We start from the raw sequence: 24,948 nt of genomic DNA on the forward strand, positions 1-24,948 counted from the left end.
TCTGCCCTCTGTAACAGCGACGCCCCATGCGATTACTCACACGAGAGCGGCTGGCGTGAAGCGTGTAGACCTGCCAACACATGTGAAGAGACTGCCGTCTCAGTCCGACACACTGGATATCTGTCAACATTTGACCGTCAGACATGGGACCAGATCAGCTAGCTCTAGTCGTCTGCCTGCTCAGCCACGTCCAGGGGTTCAACATCAACACAATGACCGCCCAGATAGCCAGGGGACCGGAGAGATCGATGTTTGGCTACAGTATGACCTTCACCTTCCCACAAGACCAGAACGACACACTCACGTAAGTGCTAAATTTATATCAACTCATGTAGATATACGTGTTTGGGCTAAGTTTAGATCAACTCATGTAGATATACGTGTTTGGGCTAAGTTTAGATCAACTCATGTAGATATAAGTGTTTGGGCTAAGTTTAGATCAACTCATGTAGATATACGTGTTTGGGCTAAGTTTAGATCAACTCATGTAGATATACGTGTTTGGGCTAAGTTTAGATCAACTCATGTAGATATAAGTGTTTGGGCTAAGTTTAGATCAACTCATGTAGATATACGTGTTTGGGCTAAGTTTAGATCAACTCATGTAGATATACGTGTTTGGGCTAAGTTTAGATCAACTCATGTAGATATAAGTGTTTGGGCTAAGTTTAGATCAACTCATGTAGATATACGTGTTTGGGCTAAGTTTAGATCAACTCATGTAGATATACGTGTTTGGGCTAAGTTTAGATCAACTCAGGTAGATATACGTGTTGATGCTAAGTTTAGATCAACTCATGTAGATATACGTGTTTGGGCTAGGTTTAGATCAACTCATGTAGATATACGTGTTTGGGCTAAGTTTAGATCAACTCATGTAGATATACGTGTTGATGCTAAGTTTAGATCAACTCATGTAGATATACGTGTTTGGGCTAAGTTTAGGTCAACTCATGTAGATATACGTGTTGGTGCTAAGTTTAGGTCAACTCATGTAGATATACGTGTTGGTGCTAAGTTTAGGTCAACTCATGTAGATATACGTGTTTGGGCTAAGTTTAGATCAAATCATGTAGATATACGTGTTGGTGCTAAGTTTAGGTCAACTCATGTAGATATACGTGTTTGGGCTAAGTTTAGGTCAACTCATGTAGATATACGTGTTTGGACTAAGTTTAGATCAACTCGTGTACATTTCGTATGTGTCGCTGTCAAATCTAGCAATAAAATAATTTCTTTATTACAGTGTGCTTTTAATGACCTCTATTCTCTAATTTACAATCAGGTATAAAATAAAAACGACAGTAAATATTTGATTATCAGATCCCAGAAAACTAAATATTGTTGAACTACGTGCTTAAATTTTAGATAGGATATAGTTTATCTGATCAGAAACAGGAAATAGCTTGTCTGATCAGAAACAGGATTTGATTTGACTTATGAGTCAGAAAACACAATAGACTATTTTTATTGTGAGTGGTCATCACTTAGTCATATCACTAAATCGAGACAAACGTCAGGACAAAATATCTCACGAACAAGTCATCTTATGCATAAATTATCTCAGACAAAATAAGTTAGACAAAAAACTTCATGGCAACATATTTCTATTACTTAGGACTAACCTTCATTGGCTAGGGTTCGCTACAGTCATTTAAGGGGATATGCTCTGTTTTTTTTTCTTCTATTTTTTACAGTTTAAGATCTAAAGCTTTTTGAATACTTTTACCATGTTTGGCACATGAAAGTAAGTATTAAATAGAAAAAAAGCGGGTTGAAAACAATTTTGGTTATCATGGAAACTCGTAAAAACGTTCGCCATTTTGAATTTTTCAGTACTTTTAAAAACGCTAAGGCTTTTTTTTTATTTATAGCAATCACATTTATACGGCTTATTTTTCAGTATATATTAAAACTTTTGTGACGACAACTTTTGAAAGAGCTACTGGTAAGAATTTTACAAGGTCCGGAAAATAGTATCCGTTTTAGTATTCAAATTTTCAAAATATGCATATTAAACTATTATTTACCATAAACTTTTTTTCTATGAAAGCTATTACAATTCCCTCGTGACGAAAGTTCTATTTTCGCACGAAGAACAATTACTAAAAATATGGTGGCATTGTTTAATAAATTTAAAAAAGTAGGCTTTTTAGGGTTAAAAACCTGCGAATTGAGAAAAACAGCAAAAAGTAACGAAAGTAGGTTACGAAATGTGTGTAATTTATAAAGTCGATTGTAAGCTTTGGGTGTTTCTGAGATGTTTGAAAATAAGCTTATCAAATACATGAGAAATGCAGATTTCCAATGATGCCTAATACAATATGATGACGGATATAAAACGTTTCGTAGAGAGCTTGTTAGATTGAGAAAAAAATAGAGATTGTAAGATTGAGAAAAAAAATAATGATTATTTTTTAATTAATATGGTCGTAAAAAAATGGTATTTTAAACACACAACTTTCTTTTTTCATTAAGTCTATTATTTTTTTTTAAATATAAAGTGGACAAAGTATCCAAAAGTGCAAGAAACCCATCATAACGAAAAACCAGGAATTTGGTGATTTTGTAAGGAGCGTTTCCCATTAAAAGCCATGAAAGCTAATGAAAACGTTAACGCACACATACATATATATATATATATATATATATATATATATATATATATATATATATATATATATATATATATATATATATATATATAAATGTTTTAAGAAAAATTAAAGAGCATTTAACAATGCTACGCTCAAAACAGCAACAGCACGTGGATCTAAAAAAAGAACCTACACATCAGCAGCTATTCCTCGGTTTCACGGTTCGTTGCACAACTACACCAACCATCAGAGTCACAAATACACCAACCATCAGAGTCACAAATACACCAACCATCAGAGTCACAAATACACCAACCATCATCAGAGTCACAACTACACCAACCATCAGAGTCACAAATACACCAACCATCATCAGAGTCACAACTACACCAACCATCAGAGTCACAAATACACCAACCATCATCAGAGTCACAACTACACCAACCATCAGAGTCACAAATACACCAACCATCAGAGTCACAAATACACCAACCATCAGAGTCACAAATACACTAACCATCATCAGAGTCACAAATACACCAACCATCAGAGTCACAAATACACCAACCATCATCAGAGTCACAACTACACCAACCATCAGAGTCACAAATACACCAACCATCAGAGTCACAAATACACCAACCATCAGAGTCACAAATACACCAACCATCAGAGTCACAACTACACCAACCATCAGAGTCACAAATACACCAACCATCAGAGTCACAAATACACCAACCATTATCAGAGTCACAACTACACCAACCATCAGAGTCACAAATACACCAACCATCATCAGAGTCACAACTACACCAACCATCAGAGTCACAAAAACACCAACCATCAGAGTCACAAATACACCAACCATCAGAGTCACAAATACACCAACCATCGTCAGAGTCACAACTACACCAACCATCAGAGTCACAAAAACACCAACCATCAGAGTCACAAATACACCAACCATCATCAGAGTCACAACTACACCAACCATCATCAGAGTCACAACTACACCAACCATCAGAGTCACAAATACACCAACCATCATCAGAGTCACAACTACACCAACCATCAGAGTCACAAATACACCAACCATCAGAGTCACAAATACACCAACCATCATCAGAGTCACAAATACGCCAACCATCAGAGTCACAAATACACCAACCATCAGAGTCACAAATACACCAACCATCAGAGTCACAAATACACCAACCATTAGAGTCACAAATACACCAACCATCATCAGAGTCACAAATACACCAACCATCATCAGAGTCACAAATACGCCAACCATCAGAGTCACAAATACACCAACCATCAGAGTCACAAATACACCAACCATTAGAGTCACAACTACACCAACCATCAGAGTCACAAATACACCAGCCATCAGAGTCACAAATACACCAACCATCAGAGTCACAAATACACCAACCATCAGAGTCACAAATACACCAACCATCAGAGTCACAAATACACCAACCATCAGAGTCACAAATACACCAACCATTAGAGTCAAACCATTCAACAGAAAACCGCTTGTTACTTACTTTGTCTCTGTAATCGAGCAACAACCCCACCTATAATTGAAACATACAAAAATAAAATATCGCAATAGTATCATGTAAGAGTATATAATTTTTTACAACGTAATAGCTAATAATTGCAAAGCGGAACAATACCATAACCATTAAAGTTAACGTAACCTTTATCGTTGCCGTTTACATTACCTTTACCCTTACCCTTACTCATAAGTATGGGTAGCTTTAAGGGGGTAGTCAATATCCTATTGCAGTTTTAGGTTGAAATAATGTCCTGGGTGGGTGGGTAATTGAGAGAGTGAAAAATGAACTGAGGTATTGAGGTTCGTAAAATGAACAGGGCTATTTATAGGGGGAGAGTAATGTCAAAATTCCTTTTAGCACCCCTACTTCTGTAACGTTACATAACATCTCCATCCGCCACAACACTTTCCCGAATGGACACTTGACCGAATAGACACTTGACCGAATGGACACTTGACCGAATGGACACTTGACCGAATGGACACTTGACCGAATGGACACTTGACCGAATGGACACTTGACCGAATAGACACTTGACCGAATGGACACTTGACCGAATGGACACTTGACCGAATGGACACTTGACCGAATGGACACTTGACCGAATAGACACTTGACCGAATGGACACTTGACCGAATGGACACTTGACCGAATGGACACTTTACCGAATGGACACTTGACCGAATGGACACTTGACCGAATGGACACTTGACCGAATGGACACTTGACCGAATGGACACTTGACCGAATGGACACTTGACCGAATGGACACTTGACCGAATGGACACTTGACCGAATGGACACTTGACCGAATGGACACTTGACCGAATGGACACTTGACCGAATGGACACTTGACCGAATGGACACTTGACCGAATGGACACTTGACCGAATGGACACTTGACCGAATGCGACAAATACCCGAAAGCCAGTGTCCATTCGGGCATTTGTCGCATTCGGGCAAGTGTCTTTCGGGAATTTGTCTTAGACCCCTATACGACATACAATATGACTTATAGTGTGACATACAATATGACATACAATATGACATATAATGTGACATCAAATGTAACATACAATATGACATATAATATGACATAAAATGTAACATACAATATGACTTATAGTGTGACATCAAATGTAACATACAATATGACTTATAGTGTGACATCAAATGTAACATACAATATGACTTATAGTGTGACATACAATACGACATACAATATGACATATAATGTGACATAAAATGTAACATACAATATGACTTATAGTGTGACATCAAATGTAACATACAATATAACTTATAGTGTGACATACAATACGACATACTATATGACTTATAATGTGACATAAAATGTAACATACAATATGACATATAATGTGACATAAAATGTAACATACAATATGACATATTATGTGACATAAAATGTAACATACAATATGACTTATAGTGTGACATCAAATGTAACATACAATATGACATATAATGTGACATAAAATGTAACATACAATATGACTTATAGTGTGACATACAATATGACATACAATATGGCATATAATGTGACATAAAATGTAACATACAATATGACTTATAGTGTGACATACAATATGACATACAATATGACATATAGTGTGACATCAAATGTAACATACAATATGACTTATAGTGTGACATACAATATGACATACAATATGACTTATAGTGTGACATACAATGTAACATACAATATGACATAATGTGACATCAAATGTAACATACAATATGACATAATGTAACATAAAATGTAACATACAATGTTCCCCAGGCTACTAGTGGGGGCCCCTCATGCCGACACACCAGATGGCGGACGGAGATCCGGGGCTGTCTACAAATGTCTCGGCGGTCTCTATGGCAACGTGACGTGCTCAGAGAAACTCTACTTCAACGACTCCAGAGGTAAGTTAATGGTAACATTCGGCGAGTCTTCCAGAAAATTGTTACAGAAGTTTGGGACAAACGTTACAGAACTTTGGGACAAACGTTACAGAACTTTGGTACAAACGTTACAGAACTTTGGGACAAACGTTACAGAACTTTGGTACAAACGTTACAGAACTTTGGGACAAACGTTACAGAACTTTGGTACAAACGTTACAGAACTTTGGGACAAACGTTACAGAAGTTTGGTACAAACGTTACAGAAGTTTGGTACAAACGTTACAGAAGTTTGGTACAAACGTTACAGAACTTTGGGACAAACGTTACAGAACTTTGGTACAAACGTTACAGAATTTTGGGACAAACGTTACAGAACTTTGGTACAAACGTTACAGAACTTTGGGACAAACGTTACAGAAGTTTGGTACAAACGTTACAGAACTTTGGGACAAACGTTACAGAAGTTTGGTACAAACGTTACAGAACTTTGGGACAAACGTTACAGAAGTTTGGTACAAACGTTACAGAACTTTGGGACAAACGTTACAGAAGTTTGGTACAAACGTTACAGAACTTTGGGACAAATGTTACAGAAGTTTGGTACAAACGTTACAGAACTTTGGGACAAACGTTACAGAAGTTTGGTACATGTATTATAGAACTTTGAGACAAACGTTACAGAACTTTGAGACAAATGTTACAGAACTTTGGGACAAACGTTACAGAACTGTAGTACAAACGTTACAGAAGTTTGGTACATGTATTATAGAACTTTGAGACAAACGTTACAGAACTTTGAGACAAATGTTACAGAACTTTGGGACAAACGTTACAGAACTGTAGTACAAACGTTACAGAAGTTTGGTACATGTATTATAGAACTTTTAGACAAACGTTACAGAACTTTGAGACAAATGTTACAGAACTTTGGGACAAACGTTACAGAACTGTAGTACAAACGTTACAGAAGTTTGGTACATGTATTATAGAACTTTGAGACAAACGTTACAGAACTTTGAGACAAATGTTACAGAACTTTGGGACAAACGTTACAGAACTGTAGTACAAACGTTACAGAAGTTTGGTACATGTATTATAGAACTTTGAGACAAACGTTACAGAACTTTGAGACAAATGTTACAGAACTTTGGGACAAACGTTACAGAACTGTAGTACAAACGTTACAGAAGTTTGGTACATGTATTATAGAACTTTGAGACAAACGTTACAGAACTTTGAGACAAATGTTACAGAACTTTGGGACAAACGTTACAGAACTGTAGTACAAACGTTACAGAAGTTTGGTACATGTATTATAGAACTTTGAGACAAACGTTACAGAACTTTGGGACAAACGTTACAGAACTGTAGTTCAAACGTTACAGAAGTTTGGTACATGTATTATAGAACTTTGAGACAAACGTTACAGAACTTTGAGACAAATGTTACAGAACTTTGGGACAAACGTTACAGAACTTTGAGACAAATGTTACAGAACTTTGGTACATGTATTATAGAACTTTGAGACAAACGTTACAGAACTTTGGTTCATGTATTATAGAACTTTGGGACAAACGTTACAGAACTGTGAGACAAATGTTACAGAACTTTGGGACAAACGTTACAGAACTTTGAGACAAATGTTACAGAACTTTGGGACAAACGTTACAGAACTTTGAGACAAATGTTACAGAACTTTGGGACAAATGTTACAGAACTTTGGGACAAACGTTACAGAACTTTGAGACAAATGTTACAGAACTGTAACTACATGATACTATGACCACATGAACACACAACCACATGAACATATGATTACACAGCCTGATGATAATATAACCACACAGAGGCGTCGCAAAGCGGGAGAGGGGGGCGGGGGGTGACACCAAAAAATGAAAAATGCATAGTAGAAAAATGCATTTTGTCATTTTAATTAATGATTAATTAGAGTTTAATGTCTTAATGAGTGCAAATCAGAGATTCCGATATATATATATATATATATATATATATATATATATATATATATATACATATAAACTGATATTTTTTTTTGGGGAAGGGGGTGACATTATTAGGTGCCGTAACGGGTGACACCCGACATAGCGACGCCACTGTGGCCACATGACCACACAGCTATACGACAATATGACCACATAACCACAACATCCACATACACACACAACCACATAACCACAACAACCACTTACACACACAACCACATAACCGCACGACCACTTACACACACACAACCAAATGACCAGACAACCACATTACCTAATGACAAAATTGTAGACACATTAATGTTAATTAATAAGTTTTTGTCAGTTTTAGGCTGTCGCCAATCATTTTCCTTTGACAACTAATGTTTGTTGACATATAATGTTTGTTGACATCTAATGTTTGTTGACATCTAATGTTTGTTGACATCTCAAGTTTGTTGACATCTAATGTTTGTTGACATCTAATGTTTGTTGACATCTCAAGTTTGTTGACATCTGATGTTTGTTGACATCTAAAGTTTATTGACATCTAAAGTTTGTTGACATATGATGTTTGTTGACATCTGATGTTTGTTGACATTTGATGTTTGTTGACATTTGATGTTTGTTGACATCTGATGTTTGTTGACATCTGAATGTGTTGACACCTCAAGTTTGTTGACATCTGATTTTTGTTGACATCTAAAGTTTGTTGACATCTGATGTTTGTTGACATATAAAGTTTGTTAACATCTTACGTTTGTTGACATCTAAAGTTTGTTGACATCTGATGTTTGTTGACATATAAAGTTTGTTGTCATCTGATGTTTGTTGACATTTGATGTTTGTTGACATTTGATGTTTGTTGTTATCTAAAGTTTGTTGACATTTGATTATTTGTTGACATTTGATGTTTGTTGACATCTGATGTTTGTTGACATCTGATGTTTGTTGACATTTGATGTTTGTTGACATTTGATGTTTGTTGACATCTAAAGTTGGATGACATCTGATGTTTGTTGACATCCGATGTTTGTTGACATCTGATGTTTGTTGACATTTGAAGTTTGTTGACATCTAAAGTAGGTTGACATCTGATGTTTGTTGACATTTGATGTTTGTTGACATTTGATGTTTGTTGCCATCTAAAGTTGGTTGACATCTGATGTTTGTTGACATCTGATGTTTGTTGACATCTGATGTTTGTTGACATTTGAAGTTGGTTGACATCTAAAGTTTGTTGACATCTAAAGTTTGTTGACAGCTGATGTTTGTTGACATTTGATGTTTGTTGACATTTGATGTTTGTTGCCATCTAAAGTTTGTTGACATTTGATGTTTGTTGACATCTGATGTTTGTTGACATCTGATGTTTGTTGACATTTGATGTTTGTTGACATTTGATGTTTGTTGACATCTAAAGTTTGTTGACATTTGATGTTTGTTGACATCTAAAGTTGGTTGACATCTGATGTTTGTTGACATCTGATGTTTGTTGACATTTGATGTTTGTTGACATCTAAAGTTTGTTGACATCTAAAGTTTGTTGACAGCTGATGTTTGTTGACATTTGATGTTTGTTGACATTTGATGTTTGTTGCCATCTAAAGTTGGTTGACATCTGATGTTTGTTGACATCTGATGTTTGTTGACATCTGATGTTTGTTGACATTTGATGTTTGTTGATATATGATGTTTGTTGACATCTAAAGTTTGTTGACATCTGATGTTTGTTGACCTCTGATGTTTGTTGACATTTGATGTTTGTTGACATCCGATGTTGGTTGACATCTGATGTTTGTTGACATCAAATGTTTGTCGATATCTGACGTTTGTTGACATCTGATGTTTGTTGACATCTGATGTTTGTTGACATTTGATGTTTGTTGACATCTAAAGTTGGTTGACATCTGATGTTTGTTGACATCTGACGTTTGTTGACATCTGATGTTTGTTGACATCTGATGTTTGTTGACATTTGATGTTTGTTGACATCTAAAGTTGGTTGACATCTGATGTTTGTTGACATCTGATGTTTGTTGACATCTGATGTTTGTTGACATTTGATGTTTGTTGACATTTGATGTTTGTTGACATCTAAAGTTGGTTGACATCTGATGTTTGTTGACATTTGATGTTTATTGACATTTGATGTTTGTTGACATCTAAAGTTTGTTGACATCTAAAGTTGGTTGACATCTGATGTTTGTTGACATCTGATGTTTGTTGACATCTGATGTTTGTTGACATTTGATGTTTGTTGACATCTGATGTTTGTTGACATCTAAAGTTGGTTGACATCTGATGTTTGTTGACATTTGATGTTTATTGACATTTGATGTTTGTTGACATTTGATGTTTGTTGACATCTAAAGTTGGTTGACATCTGATGTTTGTTGACATTTGATGTTTATTGACATTTGATGTTTGTTGACATCTAAAGTTTGTTGACATCTAAAGTTGGTTGACATCTGATGTTTGTTGACATCTGATGTTTGTTGACATTTGATGTTTGTCGACAGGCTGGGAGAACTCAAGTGTAGGCGAAGGTTTTGGTTCGACTGTGATGGCGCTGGATGACGGCGGTATGATAGTAAGTCACGTGACTGTCGAGCTTGATATCGGCAACCAAATTAGCTACTGCTTACAGCTTACACGTCAAACTGTAGCTTACAGCTTACACATCTAATTATAGCAATGACGTACAAAACAAAACCCAATATTTATGTTATAAATGTTTGTAACCCAATGTTCATGTTTTTATATATTTGTTACCAAATGTTCATGTTATATAGGTTTGTAGCTCAATGTTAATGTTTTATACGTTTGTAGCCCAATGTTCATATTTTATAGGTTTGTAGCTCATTGTTAATGTTTTTTAGTTTTGTAGCCCAATGTTAATGTTTTATAGGTTTCTAGTCCAATGTTTGTGTTTTATAGGTTTGTAGCCCAATGTTCATATTTTATAGGTTTGTAGCTCAATGTTCACGTTTTATAGGTTTGTAGCCCAATGTTTAAAGACACTAGAACTGCCATGATCAAGCAATTTACTTACATGATTGGCAGGTGCATCAACGTCAGAAAGGTAAGGGCAAAACTCTTGGGTCAAGCGAACAGCGTTCTGTCTTGACCTCCCATAATGCATACAACCTTTACCTCCCATAACGTATACACCCTTGACCTTCCATAATGTAAATAACCTTGACCCCATATAATACATACAACCTTGACCTCCCAGAATGTATACAACCTTGACCTACTATAAAGAATAAAACTAAGTTACTTTTATTGTTGAGTTTTGTGAAGCGACGCTGTATTTCCTCACCTTAACGCTGTCCTAATTCTGCGGTTTGCTGCTCGTTAGTCCACTTAGTTGTATAATAGCGTCATGTGGAAGGATAGCTGTGTATATCAGATAGTTCAAATAACGGTAACAGATATATAGATGTGTGTAACAGATAATTTAGTTACACTGATTTACCCTGTATCAAAACTCAATTTTTCGAAAATAACAAGCAACATAATAAGCAATTATTTTAAACACAAACACACTCTCACACACTACACTACACTACACTACACTACACTACACTACACTACACTACACTACACTACACTACACTACACTACACTACACTACACTACACTACACTACACTACACTACACTACACTACACTACACTACACTACACTACACTACACTACACTACACTACACTACACTACACTACACTACACTACACTACACTACACTACACTACACTACACTACACTACACTACACTACACTACACTACACTACACTACACTACACTACACTACACTACACTACACTACACTACACTACACTACACTACACTACACTACACTACAATACAATACAATACAATACAATACAATACAATACAATACAATACAATACAATACAATACAATACAATACAATACAATACAATACAATACAATACAATACAATACAATACAATAGCATAGGATAGCATAGGACAGCATAGGACAGGACAGGACAGGACAGGACAGGACACGACACGACATGACATAACATAACATAACATAACATAACATAACATAACATAACATAACATAACATAACATAACATAACATAACATAACATAACATAACATAACATAACATAACATAGCATAGCATAGCATAGCATAGCATAGCATAGCATAGCATAGCATAGCATAGCATAGCATAGCATAGCATAGCATAGCATAGCATAGCATAGCATAGCATAGCATAGCATAGCATAGCATAGCATAGCATAGCATAGCATAGCATAGCATAGCATAGCATAGCATAGCATAGCATAGCATAGCATAGCATAGCATAGCATAGCATAGCATAGCATAGCATAGCATAGCATAGCATAGCATAGCATAGCATAGCATAGCATAGCATAGCATAGCATAGCATAGCATAGCATAGCATAGCATAGCATAGCATAGCATAGCATAGCATAACATAACATAACATAACATAACATTATATAATATTATATAATATTATATAATATTATATAATATTATATTAATAAAATAAAACATCGCTTAATGGTGTCATATACCACTCTGTTAGGAGAATATGACTGGACAAAGTTACGAACCTTACTTCAGCAGTGATCGGAATAAATATGTCGTGCACTTGAACAACAAGAAAGAGAATCGGTGGTATACGGCTGGCTTCGGGATCTCCGGGAACTGTGATGGGGTATGTTTGTCTGTGGGACTGCGTCCTCTTGGTGTTCTGTTTGTGAGGTTGGGTCCTCTTTTTGTATTCGGATTGTGGGGTTGGGTATTCTATGTATTCGGGTTGTGATGATGGGTCTTCCTACACCATCGTTATTAATTTGGTGTGTGTTTTAAAAGATGTTATTGAGAGAAAACTAACATTGGAGCACATTTTGTTACAGGATTCTGTGTTTGTCGCTGGTGCAACGGGAGTTTACATGTCCAATGGTCAGTCCCTTCATTATATGTCACAGTCATTAAATTAATGTCGCCATCTTATAACGTTCATTAAATTAATGTCACCATAATACAACTATCATTAAATTAGTGTCACCATAATACAAAAGTCAGTAAATTAGTGTCACCTTAATACAAAAGTCAGTAAATTAGTGTCACCATAATATTACAGTCATTAAATTAATGTTAGCGTCATATAACAATCAGTTTATATCAGTTGCTACTGTTGTCTCAGTATAAAATAGTTGCTACTAGTGTGTCAGTTCAATACAAATGAGCCATTAAAAACATCAATGCCGAATTTAAAATCAAGAGTCGGCTAAAATGTAGGTACCGCTAAAAAAATCTTGGCTCTCAATTGAGGTTTGCCATCTCGGCAGGAAATGTACACATACAAGACATGAACACACAGCACAGCGCCGAAATTAATCAAACAGATTTAAACGTCATACCCGCTGGAGCATACGGATACACGGGTAAGTACTTGTGGGGGTGGGGGTTGGGCTGTTGGTGGGGATGGGGTTGGGGTGGGATGGGGTCGGGATGGGGGTGGGGGTGGAGGTGGAGGTGATAACAGCTGGGTCATCTAACAACTGCCAGGGTCTGTAGGTATTGAACTTTTTGTAAGTTTAAAGATATACACATTTGTAGGTAAGGTATTGAACTTTTTGTAAGTTTAAAGATATACACATTTGTAGGTAAGGTATTGAACTTTTTGTAAGTTTAAAGATATACACATTTGTAGGTACGTTATTAAACTTTTTGTAAGTTTAAAGATATACACATTTGTAGGTACGTTATTAAACTTTTTGTAAGTTTAAAGATATACACATTTGTAGGTAAGTTATTAAACTTTTTGTAAGTTTAAAGATATACACATTTGTAGGTAAGTTATTAAACTTTTTGTAAGTTTAAAGATATACACATTTGTAGGTACGTTATTAAACTTTTTGTAAGTTTAAAAATATACACATTTGTAGGTAAGTTATTAAACTTTTTGTAAGTTTAAAGATATACACATTTGTAGGTACGCTATTAAACTTTTTGTAAGTTTAAAGATATACACATTTGTAGGTAAGGTATTGAACTCTTTGTAAGTTTAAAGATATACACATTTGTAGGTACGGTATTGAACTCTTTGTAAGTATAAAGATATACACATTTGTAGGTAAGTTATTAAACTTTTTGTAAGTTTAAAGATATACACATTTGTAGGTACGTTATTAAACTTTTTGTAAGTTCAAAGATATACACATTTGTAGGTACGTTATTAAACTTTTTGTAAGTTTAAAGATATACACATTTGTAGGTAAGTTTTTAACCTTTTTGTAAGTTTAAAGATATACACATTTGTAAGTATGTTATTAAACTTTTTGTAAGTTTAAAGATATACACATTTGTAGGTAAGTTATTAAACTGTTTGTAAGTTTAAAGATATACACATTTGTAGGTACGTTATTAAACTTTTTGTAAGTTTAAAGATATACACATTTGTAGTTACGTTATTAAACTTTTTGTAAGTTTAAAGATATACACATTTGTAGGTAAGTTATTAAACTTTTTGTAAGTTTAAAGATATACACATTTGTAGGTACGTTATTAAACTTTTTGTAAGTTTAAAGATATACACATTTGTAGGTAAGTTTTTAACCTTTTTGTAAGTTTAAAGATATACACATTTGTAAGTATGTTATTAAACTTTTTGTAAGTTTAAAGATATACACATTTGTAGGTAAGTTATTAAACTGTTTGTAAGTTTAAAGATATACACATTTGTAGGTAAGTTATTAAACTTTTTGTAAGTTTAAAGATATACACATTTGTAGGTACGTTATTAAACTTTTTATAAGTTTAAAGATATACACATTTGTAGGTAAGGTATTGAACTCTTTGTAAGTTTAAAGATATACACATTTGTAGGTAAGGTATTGAACTCTTTGTAAGTATAAAGATATACACATTTGTAGGTAAGTTATTAAACTTTTTGTAAGTTTAAAGATATACACATTTGTAGGTAAGTTATTAAACTTTTTGTAAGTTTAAAGATATACACATTTGTAGGTACGTTATTAAACTTTTTGTAAGTATAAAGATATACACATTTGTAGGTAAGTTATTAAACTTTTTGTAAGTTTAAAGATATACACATTTGTAGGTACGTTATTAAACTTTTTGTAAGTTTAAAGATATACACATTTGTAGGTACGTTATTAAACTTTTTGTAAGTTTAAAGATATACACATTTGTAGGTAAGTTATTAAACTTTTTGTAAGTTTAAAGATATACACATTTGTAAGTACGTTATTAAACTTTTTGTAAGTTTAAAGATATACACATTTGTAGGTAAGTTATTAAACTTTTTGTAAGTTTAAAGATATACACATTTGTAGGTACGTTATTTAACTCTTTGTAAGTTTAAAGATATACACATTTGTAGGTAAGGTATTTAACTCTTTGTAAGTTTAAAGATATACACATTTGTAGGAAAGGTATTTAACTCTTTGTAAGTTTAAAGATATACACATTTACATGACATTCATTTGAGAGATGATTAAGTCAACAGAGGATTAAGTCGACAGAGGATTAAGTCGACGGTAGAGTCATGCTACGTATGAGAGTATTTCTAGTCGGAAGAAAGTTGAAAGAATGTTTAGAGTTAAGGTTAGCCACTGCGCATGCGTATATAACAAAACAGTGCCATGGCTATGAATGACCCGGATTTTAGATGCTGCTTCACAAATTGTTCGTTGTTTATGGTCAAAGCGCTTCCTACGTCTTATAATCGGATCAAATGCTTTTTATTAGATCTAAGATCGTTTCAATAAATCTAACTATTCTGCCTAATTTTTCAGAATTGCTAAGCTCACAATCATTTAAGAAGATTTGCTCAGTTTATTTCTATTTTTGACAATTTAAGATCTAAAGCATTTTGAATTTTTTTTTCCATGTTTGGTCCATGAAAGTAAGTATTAAACAGCAGAAAAGGGTTGAAAACAGTTTTAGAAGTCCTGGAAACCCGAAAAAACCTCCGCCTTTATGAATTTTTTAGTACTTTTAAAAGTGCTAAGGCTTTTTTAAATGTATGCACTTATAGCAATCAAATTTAAACGGCATATATTTCAGTAGCCTATATATTAAAACTTTTGTCACGACAACTTTTGAAAGAGCTACTGGTCAGAATTTTACAAGGTCTGAAAAAATCGTACCCTTTTTAGCATTCAAAAGTTTCAAATTTTGCATATTATTTACCATAAACTTTTTTCTATGAAAGCTATCACAATTCCCTCGTGACAATAGTTGTATTTTTGCATGAAGAACAATTACTGAAAATATGGTTGGCATTGCTTAATAAATAAATAAAGTAGTAGGCTTTTTAGTGTTAAAAAAGTGCGAACTGAGAAAAACAGCAAAAAGTAACGAAAGGTAGGTCACGAAAATACCATATCTGTGTAAACTGCAAGCCAATTTTAAGCTTTGTGTGTTTCTGATATTATGGAAATTAAGGTTATCAGATACACGAGAAATCAAGCTTTCCAATGATCACAAATACAATAGGATGACGGATATAAAACTTTTCGTAGAGAGTTTGTAAGATCGCGAAAAAACAATTATTTTTAATTAATTGGGTCATAAAAACGATATTTTAAACACAAGCATTTTTTTCTCATTTGAGTTATTTTCTTAATACAAAAATTGACAAGTATAAAAAGTACAAGAAACCCATTATGAAGAAATACTAGGATTTTGGCGATTTTGTAAGGAGCATTTCCCCTTAATAATGATTACCTATCTATTAGTGATAGAGAAAAACAAAAACCACAACAATAATATTTAAAATGTATTAAAACGTTTTAATAACACCCTTGTATGCAATAATGCACTAAAAACGAGAACATGAATGATTTCCTTTAAACATATTATAATACACTATTATTTTTATAATTTTTTTTTTAAATTGTTGGTCGCTATACAATGTATAATATGTATTGGACACTTTTACTAACGCTTTTCTTTATAGTTATTTAAATAACTGTGTAAAATAGTATAATAATACTTTTAAAGAAAACCATTTATTTTCTCCTTTTTAGCACATCTATCTATCTATCTATATACTACTAAAAGTCAAGTTTGTTTACATGTTTGAATATTTATTTGTTTTTTTGTTTGTTTGTTTGGCTGATTGACTATCTCGCATGGTTGCACTCATCGTGGAGAGCTGTAAAATAGTATGTAGGTAGAGAAAAATTGTTGTTTTAAGAAAGACTGTTAATCACACATTTATTTAAAGACGTTAATTAATTTATTGATTTATTCATACGTAGTGTAAACCTATTTTTTTTAAAAGTTTAGAACGACCACTACACTCGGCGGGACAGTGACGTCACAGTTTTTTGTTTACTCTTTAGTATCGTAGAAAATTGTGTTCCCATTCAAAAGTTTAACGCGTTCTAAATCTAATTTTCTGTCGGTCATAACTTTAACAATACGTCCGTTTGCTGTATTTATTACGTTCCAACACTTATATCAATTTTCAACTGTCTTTTTTCATTTAGTTTTACAATAAATTTCTCTAGATCTAAAGATCAGCTGTCGAAGGAAAGTTATGAATCTAGCCTAGATCTAGATCTAGCCTAGATCGAGGTCACTAGACTCAATGTAAATTCTAGATCTAGACTTAATGTAAATTCTACATATAGAATCTATTTCAGGCCTTAATTATTTTATATAAATCTTTGTTTGGCTAATTTAAGATAAAATTTAATTTGAAAGTTACTACTACTAGACTTAGATCTAGATCTATGCGCGTAAATCAAGTTGCATAAGGAGACTCAAAGTATAGTATAAAAATTCATTTGTGACGTCACGATTAAATAGCTAAGTTGATAGCGTAGTCGGCTCTCATGCGGGTGGCACAGGTTCTAGACCAATATGTCAATGATATTTTTTTTTTTCAATTTTTTTTTTAGATGTGAATGATAAAGTTGCCTATCTGAACTTGGCAGGATACAGGGCAGGTGAAGTAGAGTTCATCTGTTTCTTTGTCCTAAGCATATGAAAGGATAGTGTGTTCAGAGACATGCTCGGCTGGAATAGTTTTTTAAACGATAAAAACATGTTGTCTGAGACTTGGCGGGACACTGGGCAGGTGAAGTAGAGTTGAGTAGGTCACCTGTGACGTCAGTATATGAAGGGATAGTCCGAAATCGGCGTTTTCGGTGTTTTTAAAAGATAAAAAACATATTTTTGAATGTGGGGTCTGTTTTTTGTGACGATAAGTGACACTGCAGTAGCGTAGCGAGGAGGGGGGGGTGGGGGGGGGGGGGGGGCGGGAGGGGGAGGGGAGGCGGGTGGGGGGGGAAGGGGAGGTGGAGGGGAGGTGGAGGGGGGAAGGGGGTGGGGACATATGTTGGGGCGCCAAAATGGTTTGGAAAAATAAATTGAAAGGTTGAGGGGGGTTCAAATCGAAAGTTTGAGTGGGGGGGGGGGTGCACATCAAAAGTTTGAGGGGGGGGGGGGTTGCAAATCGAAATCTTGCGGGGGGGGGGGGGGTTCGAATCGAAAAGTTTGTCCCCGGGCGCCGGGAAGGGTCGCTATGCCTCTGAGTGACAGACGTGATGTTTTTTGATGGATGACCCCCGAACCCCACAGTTATCCAACGGATGACGGGTATTCTAGTATACTACTAAAACTCAAGTTTGTTTACATGTTTGAATATTTTTTTTTTGTTTGTCCGTTTGGTTACAGGAGAGAATCTGCTCTATGTGTAGAGCTGTAAAATAGTATTTAGGTAGAGAACAATTTTCTTTTTTAAAAAGACTGTAAATCACAAATTTATTTAAAGATGTGAATTAATTTATTGATTTATTCATTGGTAGATTAACCACATTAATTATAAAAGTTCAGAACAATGACATAACTTATAGTGACGTCACATAATTTATTTACTTTTTACAACAGTAATGGCGGCTTCCATCGAAGATTTTGGTGCCCATTAAAACGTTTAACTCGTTAGAAGCTAATGTTATGTCGGCTATAACTTTAACGATACGTCCGTTTGCTATTTTTATTTTTTGCTATTATTATTTTTCCAACACTTACTTCAATTTTGAACAGTCCTTTTCATTTCAGTATACAGTAAATTTCTCTAGATCTAGAATCTAAAGATCAGCTGATGCAGAAAGTTATAGATATAGTATCTAGGTCAAACCGAAATTAATTAGTTAAAAATAAAATCACAATAAATTATTGAGTTTCTTTATTTAACTATTTTATTCCTTAAATATTTTATATAAATCTTAGCTTTTTAGCTTCAAGGATCATCTAATTGAAGAATACCAGGGATTTATCTATCTAGGTTCTTAATCTAGAACTTTACTACGTGAAAACTCGATTTAACCAAACCAGTCGTTCAATCTAGATAACTATATCTAGATTTAGATCTAGATAATAATGAGTTTCTATTCTAAACCATTTCAGACTTTCATTATTTTTTTTATAAATCTGTTTGTTTAGCTATGGAATTGGCTAATTTGAGATAAAATTAATTTGAAATAATTTAAGATCTAGGGGCCTATTCGCTTAAATGAAGTGTCTTACGCAGACTAATAGTAAAATATATTAGTAAAAATATTCCTTATCCCATGAGCCTACATAGCAAAGTTGTAGCGTATTTGGTTACCATGAGGTTGGCACGGGTTCGAGACACATCAAGTCAATGTTATTTTATTTTCAATTTTTATGTCAATATTTTCTTCTTTTTTTCCATTTTTTTAGATGTGAATGATAAAGTTGCATATCGGACACACATACACACATACATACCCACAGAGACATAAGGACAGTATTGCAAAACTATATTTTTCCGACTCAGGGAAGTGTAAAACGTAGAGATTTTTGAAAATTTCGATTTCGATTTTTAGTACGATGACAATACTTCCTCTATACTTCGTATGCGAGAAAGTAAAAACTAACATCACAAAAATAAAAAAAACAAAATAGCAACAACAAATAAAAACATCACAAAAAAATGTGAATCAAACACAAAAGTGACGAGCAGCTCAAAGCTATACCGCTATACCACATGGTACTATACTTCGTGTCAGAAACATCAGACTAGATGAGGAGTTTAAGCGCAGAAATCTTGTCTAACACCCAGCCAAGGACCTCGGTTGGCAGGCGTTCACTTCGTCATGGTGTTTCTTTCAGTGTTTGGACAGCTGTTTGTGTAGGATTAGGGAGGGGCTAGAGTTTATAATTACTGGATCTATACCAAACTTCGAACCCAGTCCCAACCTTAACTTTAACTTAAAACTTCCTTAAGGTTAAACTCTAACCTTTAACCTAACCACAGGCTACTCAGTCAAGCTGGGGTCTCTGTGTGGTGTGGACGTCTTTAAGTGTCTGGTCACTGGCGCTCCCAACAAGAACCTGACAGGGGAGGTAAGTCAGACTTAACATACAGGGGAGGTAAGTCAGACTTAACATACAGGGGAGGTAAGTCAGACTTAAATACAGGGGAGGTAAGTCAGATTTAAATACAGGGGAGGTAAGTCAGATTTAAATACAGGGGAGGTAAGTCAGACTTAACGTACAGGGGAGGTAAGTCAGACTTAACATACAGGGGAGGTAAGTCAGATTTAACATACAGGGGAGGTCAGTCAGACTTAACATACAGGGGAGGTAAGTCAGACTTTACATACAGGGGAGGTAAGTCAGACTTTACATACAGCGGAGGTAAGTCAGACTTTACATACAGAGGAGGTAGTTCAGACTTTACAGGGGAGGTAAGTCAGACTTTACAGGGGAGGTAGGTCAGACTTGACATACAGAGGAGGTAAGTCATACTTGACATACAGAGGAGGTAGTTCAGACTTTACAGGGGAGGTAAGTCAGACTTTACAGGGGAGGTAGGTCAGACTTGACATACAGAGGACGTAAGTCATACTTGACATACAGAGGAGGTTAGTCTGACATATATGGGAGGTAAGTCATACTTGACAAGTAGGTGAGGTAAGTCAGACTTGACATACATGTGAGTTAAGTCAGACTTTACAGGGGAGGTAAGTCAGACGACATACATGTGAGTTAAGTCAGACTTTACAGGGGAGGTAAGTCAGACTTGACATACAGGGGAGGTAAGTCAGACTTGACATGTTTCTAATTGGTTAGTATTATTAAAATGATTTATGTAAAGGGTAAGATTGTAGGAATCTTTTTTTTTTTCGAAAGCCAAAGCAAAGGCAGAGTAGTGCCCCCACCCCATTTATTCCAAGGTTACACGCGACATACAATGTTACATTCAATACAATTCATCTCAGATCTTAGCTCAGTAGAGTATCCAGATACTTTATGTGTGCGCTAGTATGACAGTGATGAACTCTAATCTCTTAACGTGCAGGTTACGATCTACTCCTGGCGCAACAGATCCGACTCATCTCTCCAACAGATCCAGGTTCTCAGAGGTCAACAGGTGAGGCGCTATTTTTGTTAGACCACCAACTTTGTACAGGTTTACAGCATTCGATTTGGGCGGATTATTTTCACATGCTTAGAAAATAGTTGAATCAATATAATGTGTCAATCAACGGAGTATCTAGCATGGTTCTCACATGGTTCTCATATGGTTCTCATATGGTTCTCACATGGTTCTGATATGGTTCATAAAAAGGTCTGGGCGTATTTCGGCTACAGTGTGGGCACCGTTGACGTTGACCAGGACGGTACTGACGAGCTGCTGGTTGGAGCACCCTACCACACGGACCTACAGGACAAGGACATGGGGCACGATCAGGGGCGTGTCTTTGTTTACACTCGTCAAGCTAACGGGCAGGTTAGTCTATGGCTGTATTAGTCTATGGCTGTGTGAGTCTATGGCTGTGTGAGTCTATGGCTGTGTGAATCTATGGCTGTGTGGGTCTATGGCTGTGTGGGTCTATGGCTGTATTAGTCTATAGCTGTGTGAGTCTATGGCTGTGTGGGTCTATGGCTGTGTGGGTCTATGGCTGTATTAGTCTATAGCTGTGTGAGTCTATGGCTGTGTGGGTCTATGGCTGTGTGAGTCATTGGCTGTGTGAGTCTATGGCTGTGTAAGTCTATGGCTGTGTGAGTCTATGGCTGTGTGAGTCTATGGCTGTGTGAGTCATTGGCTGTGTAAGTCTATGGCTGTGTGAGTCTATGGCTGTGTAAGTCTATGGCTGTGTGAGTCATTGGCTGTGTGAGTGTATGGCTGTGTGAGTGTATGGCTGTGTGAGTGTATGGCTGTGTGAGTGTATGGCTGTGTGAGTGTAAGGCTGTGTGAGTGTATGGCTGTGTGAGTCTATGGCTGTGTGAATCTATGGCTGCTTGCTGTGTGAGTCTATGGCTGTGTGAATCTATGGCTGCTTGCTGTGTGAGTCTATGGCTGTGTGAATCTACGGCTGTGTGAGTGTATGGCTGTGTGAGTGTATGGCTGTGTGAGTCTATAGCTGTGTGAGTCTATGGCTTTGTGAATCTACGGCTGTGTGAGTCTATGGCTTTTTGAGTCTAGAGCTGTGTAAGTTTATGGCTTTGTGGGTCTAGGGTTGAGTGAGGTTTTGTGTAAATTAATAAAATATAGTTTTGTTGACTGATGTTGTATCACCAGTATAGTTTTTTTAACTGCTGTTGTATCACCAGTATAGTTTTGTTGACTGATGTTGTATCACCAGTTTAGTTTTGTTGACTGATGTTGTATCACCACTATAGTTTTGTTGACTGATGTTGTATCACCAGTTTAGTTTTGTTGACTGATGTTGTATCACCAGTATAGTTTTGTTGACTGATGTTGTATCACCAGTATAGTTTTGTTGACTGATGTTGTATCACCAGTTTAGTTTTGTTGACTGATGTTGTATCACCACTATAGTTTTGTTGACTGATGTTGTATCACCAGTTTAGTTTTGTTGACTGATGTTGTATCACCACTATAGTTTTGTTGACTGATGTTGTATCACCAGTTTAGTTTTGTTGACTGATGTTGTATCACCAGTATAGTTTTGTTGACTGATGTTGTATCACCAGTATAGTTTTGTTGACTGATGTTGTATCACCAGTATAGTTTTGTTGACTGATGTTGTATCACCAGTTTAGTTTTGTTGACTGATGTTGTATCACCAGTATAGTTTTGTTGACTGATGTTGTATCACCACTATAGTTTTGTTGACTGATGTTGTATCACCAGTATAGTTTTGTTGACTGATGTTGTATCACCACTATAGTTTTGTTAACTGCTGTTGTATCACCAGTATAGTTTGACCGTCACACTTGATGGCAGCAGGAAAAAATTTTCTCGCTTTGGCACGGCCATTTCCAGCATAGGAGATGTCAATCTTGACAGGTTCAATGGTAAGTCAGATGTACAGATGTTAATCTTGACACGTTCAATGTCTAGTCCCATCCTGTCTACAACAGCTCTGTTATCTCTGCCACACAAGGTATTGGACAAAAAATCTGCAGTACTCAGTACCTACTTCCATGCTGTTGACTCTATAAAAGACTTCAATTCCACGGATTATCATACTTTACCCTGGCCCTAAACAGAACGTTTGTACTTTGATGTGTCAAGTTAACATGTCTAATAACCTACCTCCGTACCCCCCCCCCCCACCACCTCCATCCCTGACCTCTCCAGACATAGCTGTTGGTGCACCAGACGAAGATGATGGTGAAGGGTGTGTCTACATCTACCTGGGCGGCACCTCGTGCTACGTCAACACACCCAGCCAGCGAATCTCTCCATCTCAGGTAGTCTTTCAACCAATATTTTTCTCTAGCTCAATATGAAAATTAAATTGTCAAATCTGATCTCAAACTGCCATCTGTGGTCTATACATGTGTTTTCCCATCCAGCTGGGTTTAACATTGAATTTTCCAACCAGCTGGGTTTAAGATTGTGTTTTCCCATATTTTCACATCGAGCTGGGTTTAACATTGTGTTTTCCCATATTTTCCCATGGAGTTGGATTTAACATTGTGTTTTCCCATATTTTCCCATGGAGCTGGGTTTAAGATTGTGTTTTCCCATATTTTTACATGGAGCTGGGTTTAACATTGTGTTTTCTCATATTTTCCGATGGAGCTGGGTTTAAGATTGTGTTTTCCCATCCAACTGGGTTTAAAATTGTGTTTTCCCATATTTTCCCATGGAGCTTGGTTAAATATTGTCTTTTCCCATATTTCACATTGAACTGGGTTTAAAATTGTGTTTTCCCATATTTTCCCATGGAGCTGGGTTAAATATTGTCTTTTCCCATATTTCATATGGAGCTGGGTTAAATATTGTCTTTTCCCATATTTCACATCGAGCTGGGTTTAACATTGAGTTTTCTTATATTTTCCTATCCAGCTGGGTTTAACATTGTGTTTTCCCAAATTTTCCCATGGAGCTGAGTTTAACATTGTGTTTTCCCATATTTTCCCATGGAGCTGGGTTTAACATTGAGTTTTCTTATATTTTCCTATCCAGCTGGGTTTAACATTGTTTCCCATATTTTCCCATCAAGCTGGGTTTAACATTGTTTTTCCCATATTTTCCCATCCAGCTGGGTTTACCATTGTGTTTTCCCATATTTTCCCATGGAGTTGGATTTAACATTGTGTTTTCCCATATTTTCCCATGGAGTTGGATTTAACATTGTGTTTTCCCATATTTTCCCATGGAGTTGGATTTAACATTGGTTTTTTCCCATATTTTCCCATGGAGCTGGGTTTAAGATTGTGTTTTCCCATATTTTCCCATGGAGTTGGATTTAACATTGTGTTTTCCCATATTTTCCCATGGAGCTGGGTTTAAGATTGTGTTTTCCCATATTTTTACATGGAGCTGGGTTTAACATTGTGTTTTCTCATATTTTCCGATGGAGCTGGGTTTAAGATTGTG

General features: G+C 35.6%; 1 protein-coding gene across 1 annotated transcript in view; it reads left to right on the forward strand.

The window, feature by feature from the left end:
* The first annotated feature begins 47 nt into the window (after positions 1 to 47).
* The window catches only part of LOC131932101 (integrin alpha-3), a 50,958-nt gene continuing 26,057 nt past the window's right edge, over positions 48 to 24,948 (forward strand). Inside the window, exons 1-12 of the mRNA XM_059288995.1 lie at positions 48 to 304; positions 5,972 to 6,102; positions 10,589 to 10,659; positions 11,065 to 11,151; positions 12,664 to 12,795; positions 12,998 to 13,043; positions 13,433 to 13,528; positions 20,404 to 20,492; positions 21,451 to 21,522; positions 21,721 to 21,882; positions 23,315 to 23,414; positions 23,701 to 23,813. Coding sequence (XP_059144978.1) covers positions 144 to 304; positions 5,972 to 6,102; positions 10,589 to 10,659; positions 11,065 to 11,151; positions 12,664 to 12,795; positions 12,998 to 13,043; positions 13,433 to 13,528; positions 20,404 to 20,492; positions 21,451 to 21,522; positions 21,721 to 21,882; positions 23,315 to 23,414; positions 23,701 to 23,813 — 1,260 coding nt within the window. The 5' untranslated portion in view covers positions 48 to 143. The remainder of the gene's footprint in view (positions 305 to 5,971; positions 6,103 to 10,588; positions 10,660 to 11,064; positions 11,152 to 12,663; positions 12,796 to 12,997; positions 13,044 to 13,432; positions 13,529 to 20,403; positions 20,493 to 21,450; positions 21,523 to 21,720; positions 21,883 to 23,314; positions 23,415 to 23,700; positions 23,814 to 24,948) is intronic.

This window comes from Physella acuta, unplaced genomic scaffold (assembly GCF_028476545.2).
Source record: "Physella acuta isolate Inbredline_101_S28 unplaced genomic scaffold, ASM2847654v3 ptg000105l, whole genome shotgun sequence".
Lineage (NCBI taxonomy): Eukaryota > Metazoa > Mollusca > Gastropoda > Physidae > Physella > Physella acuta.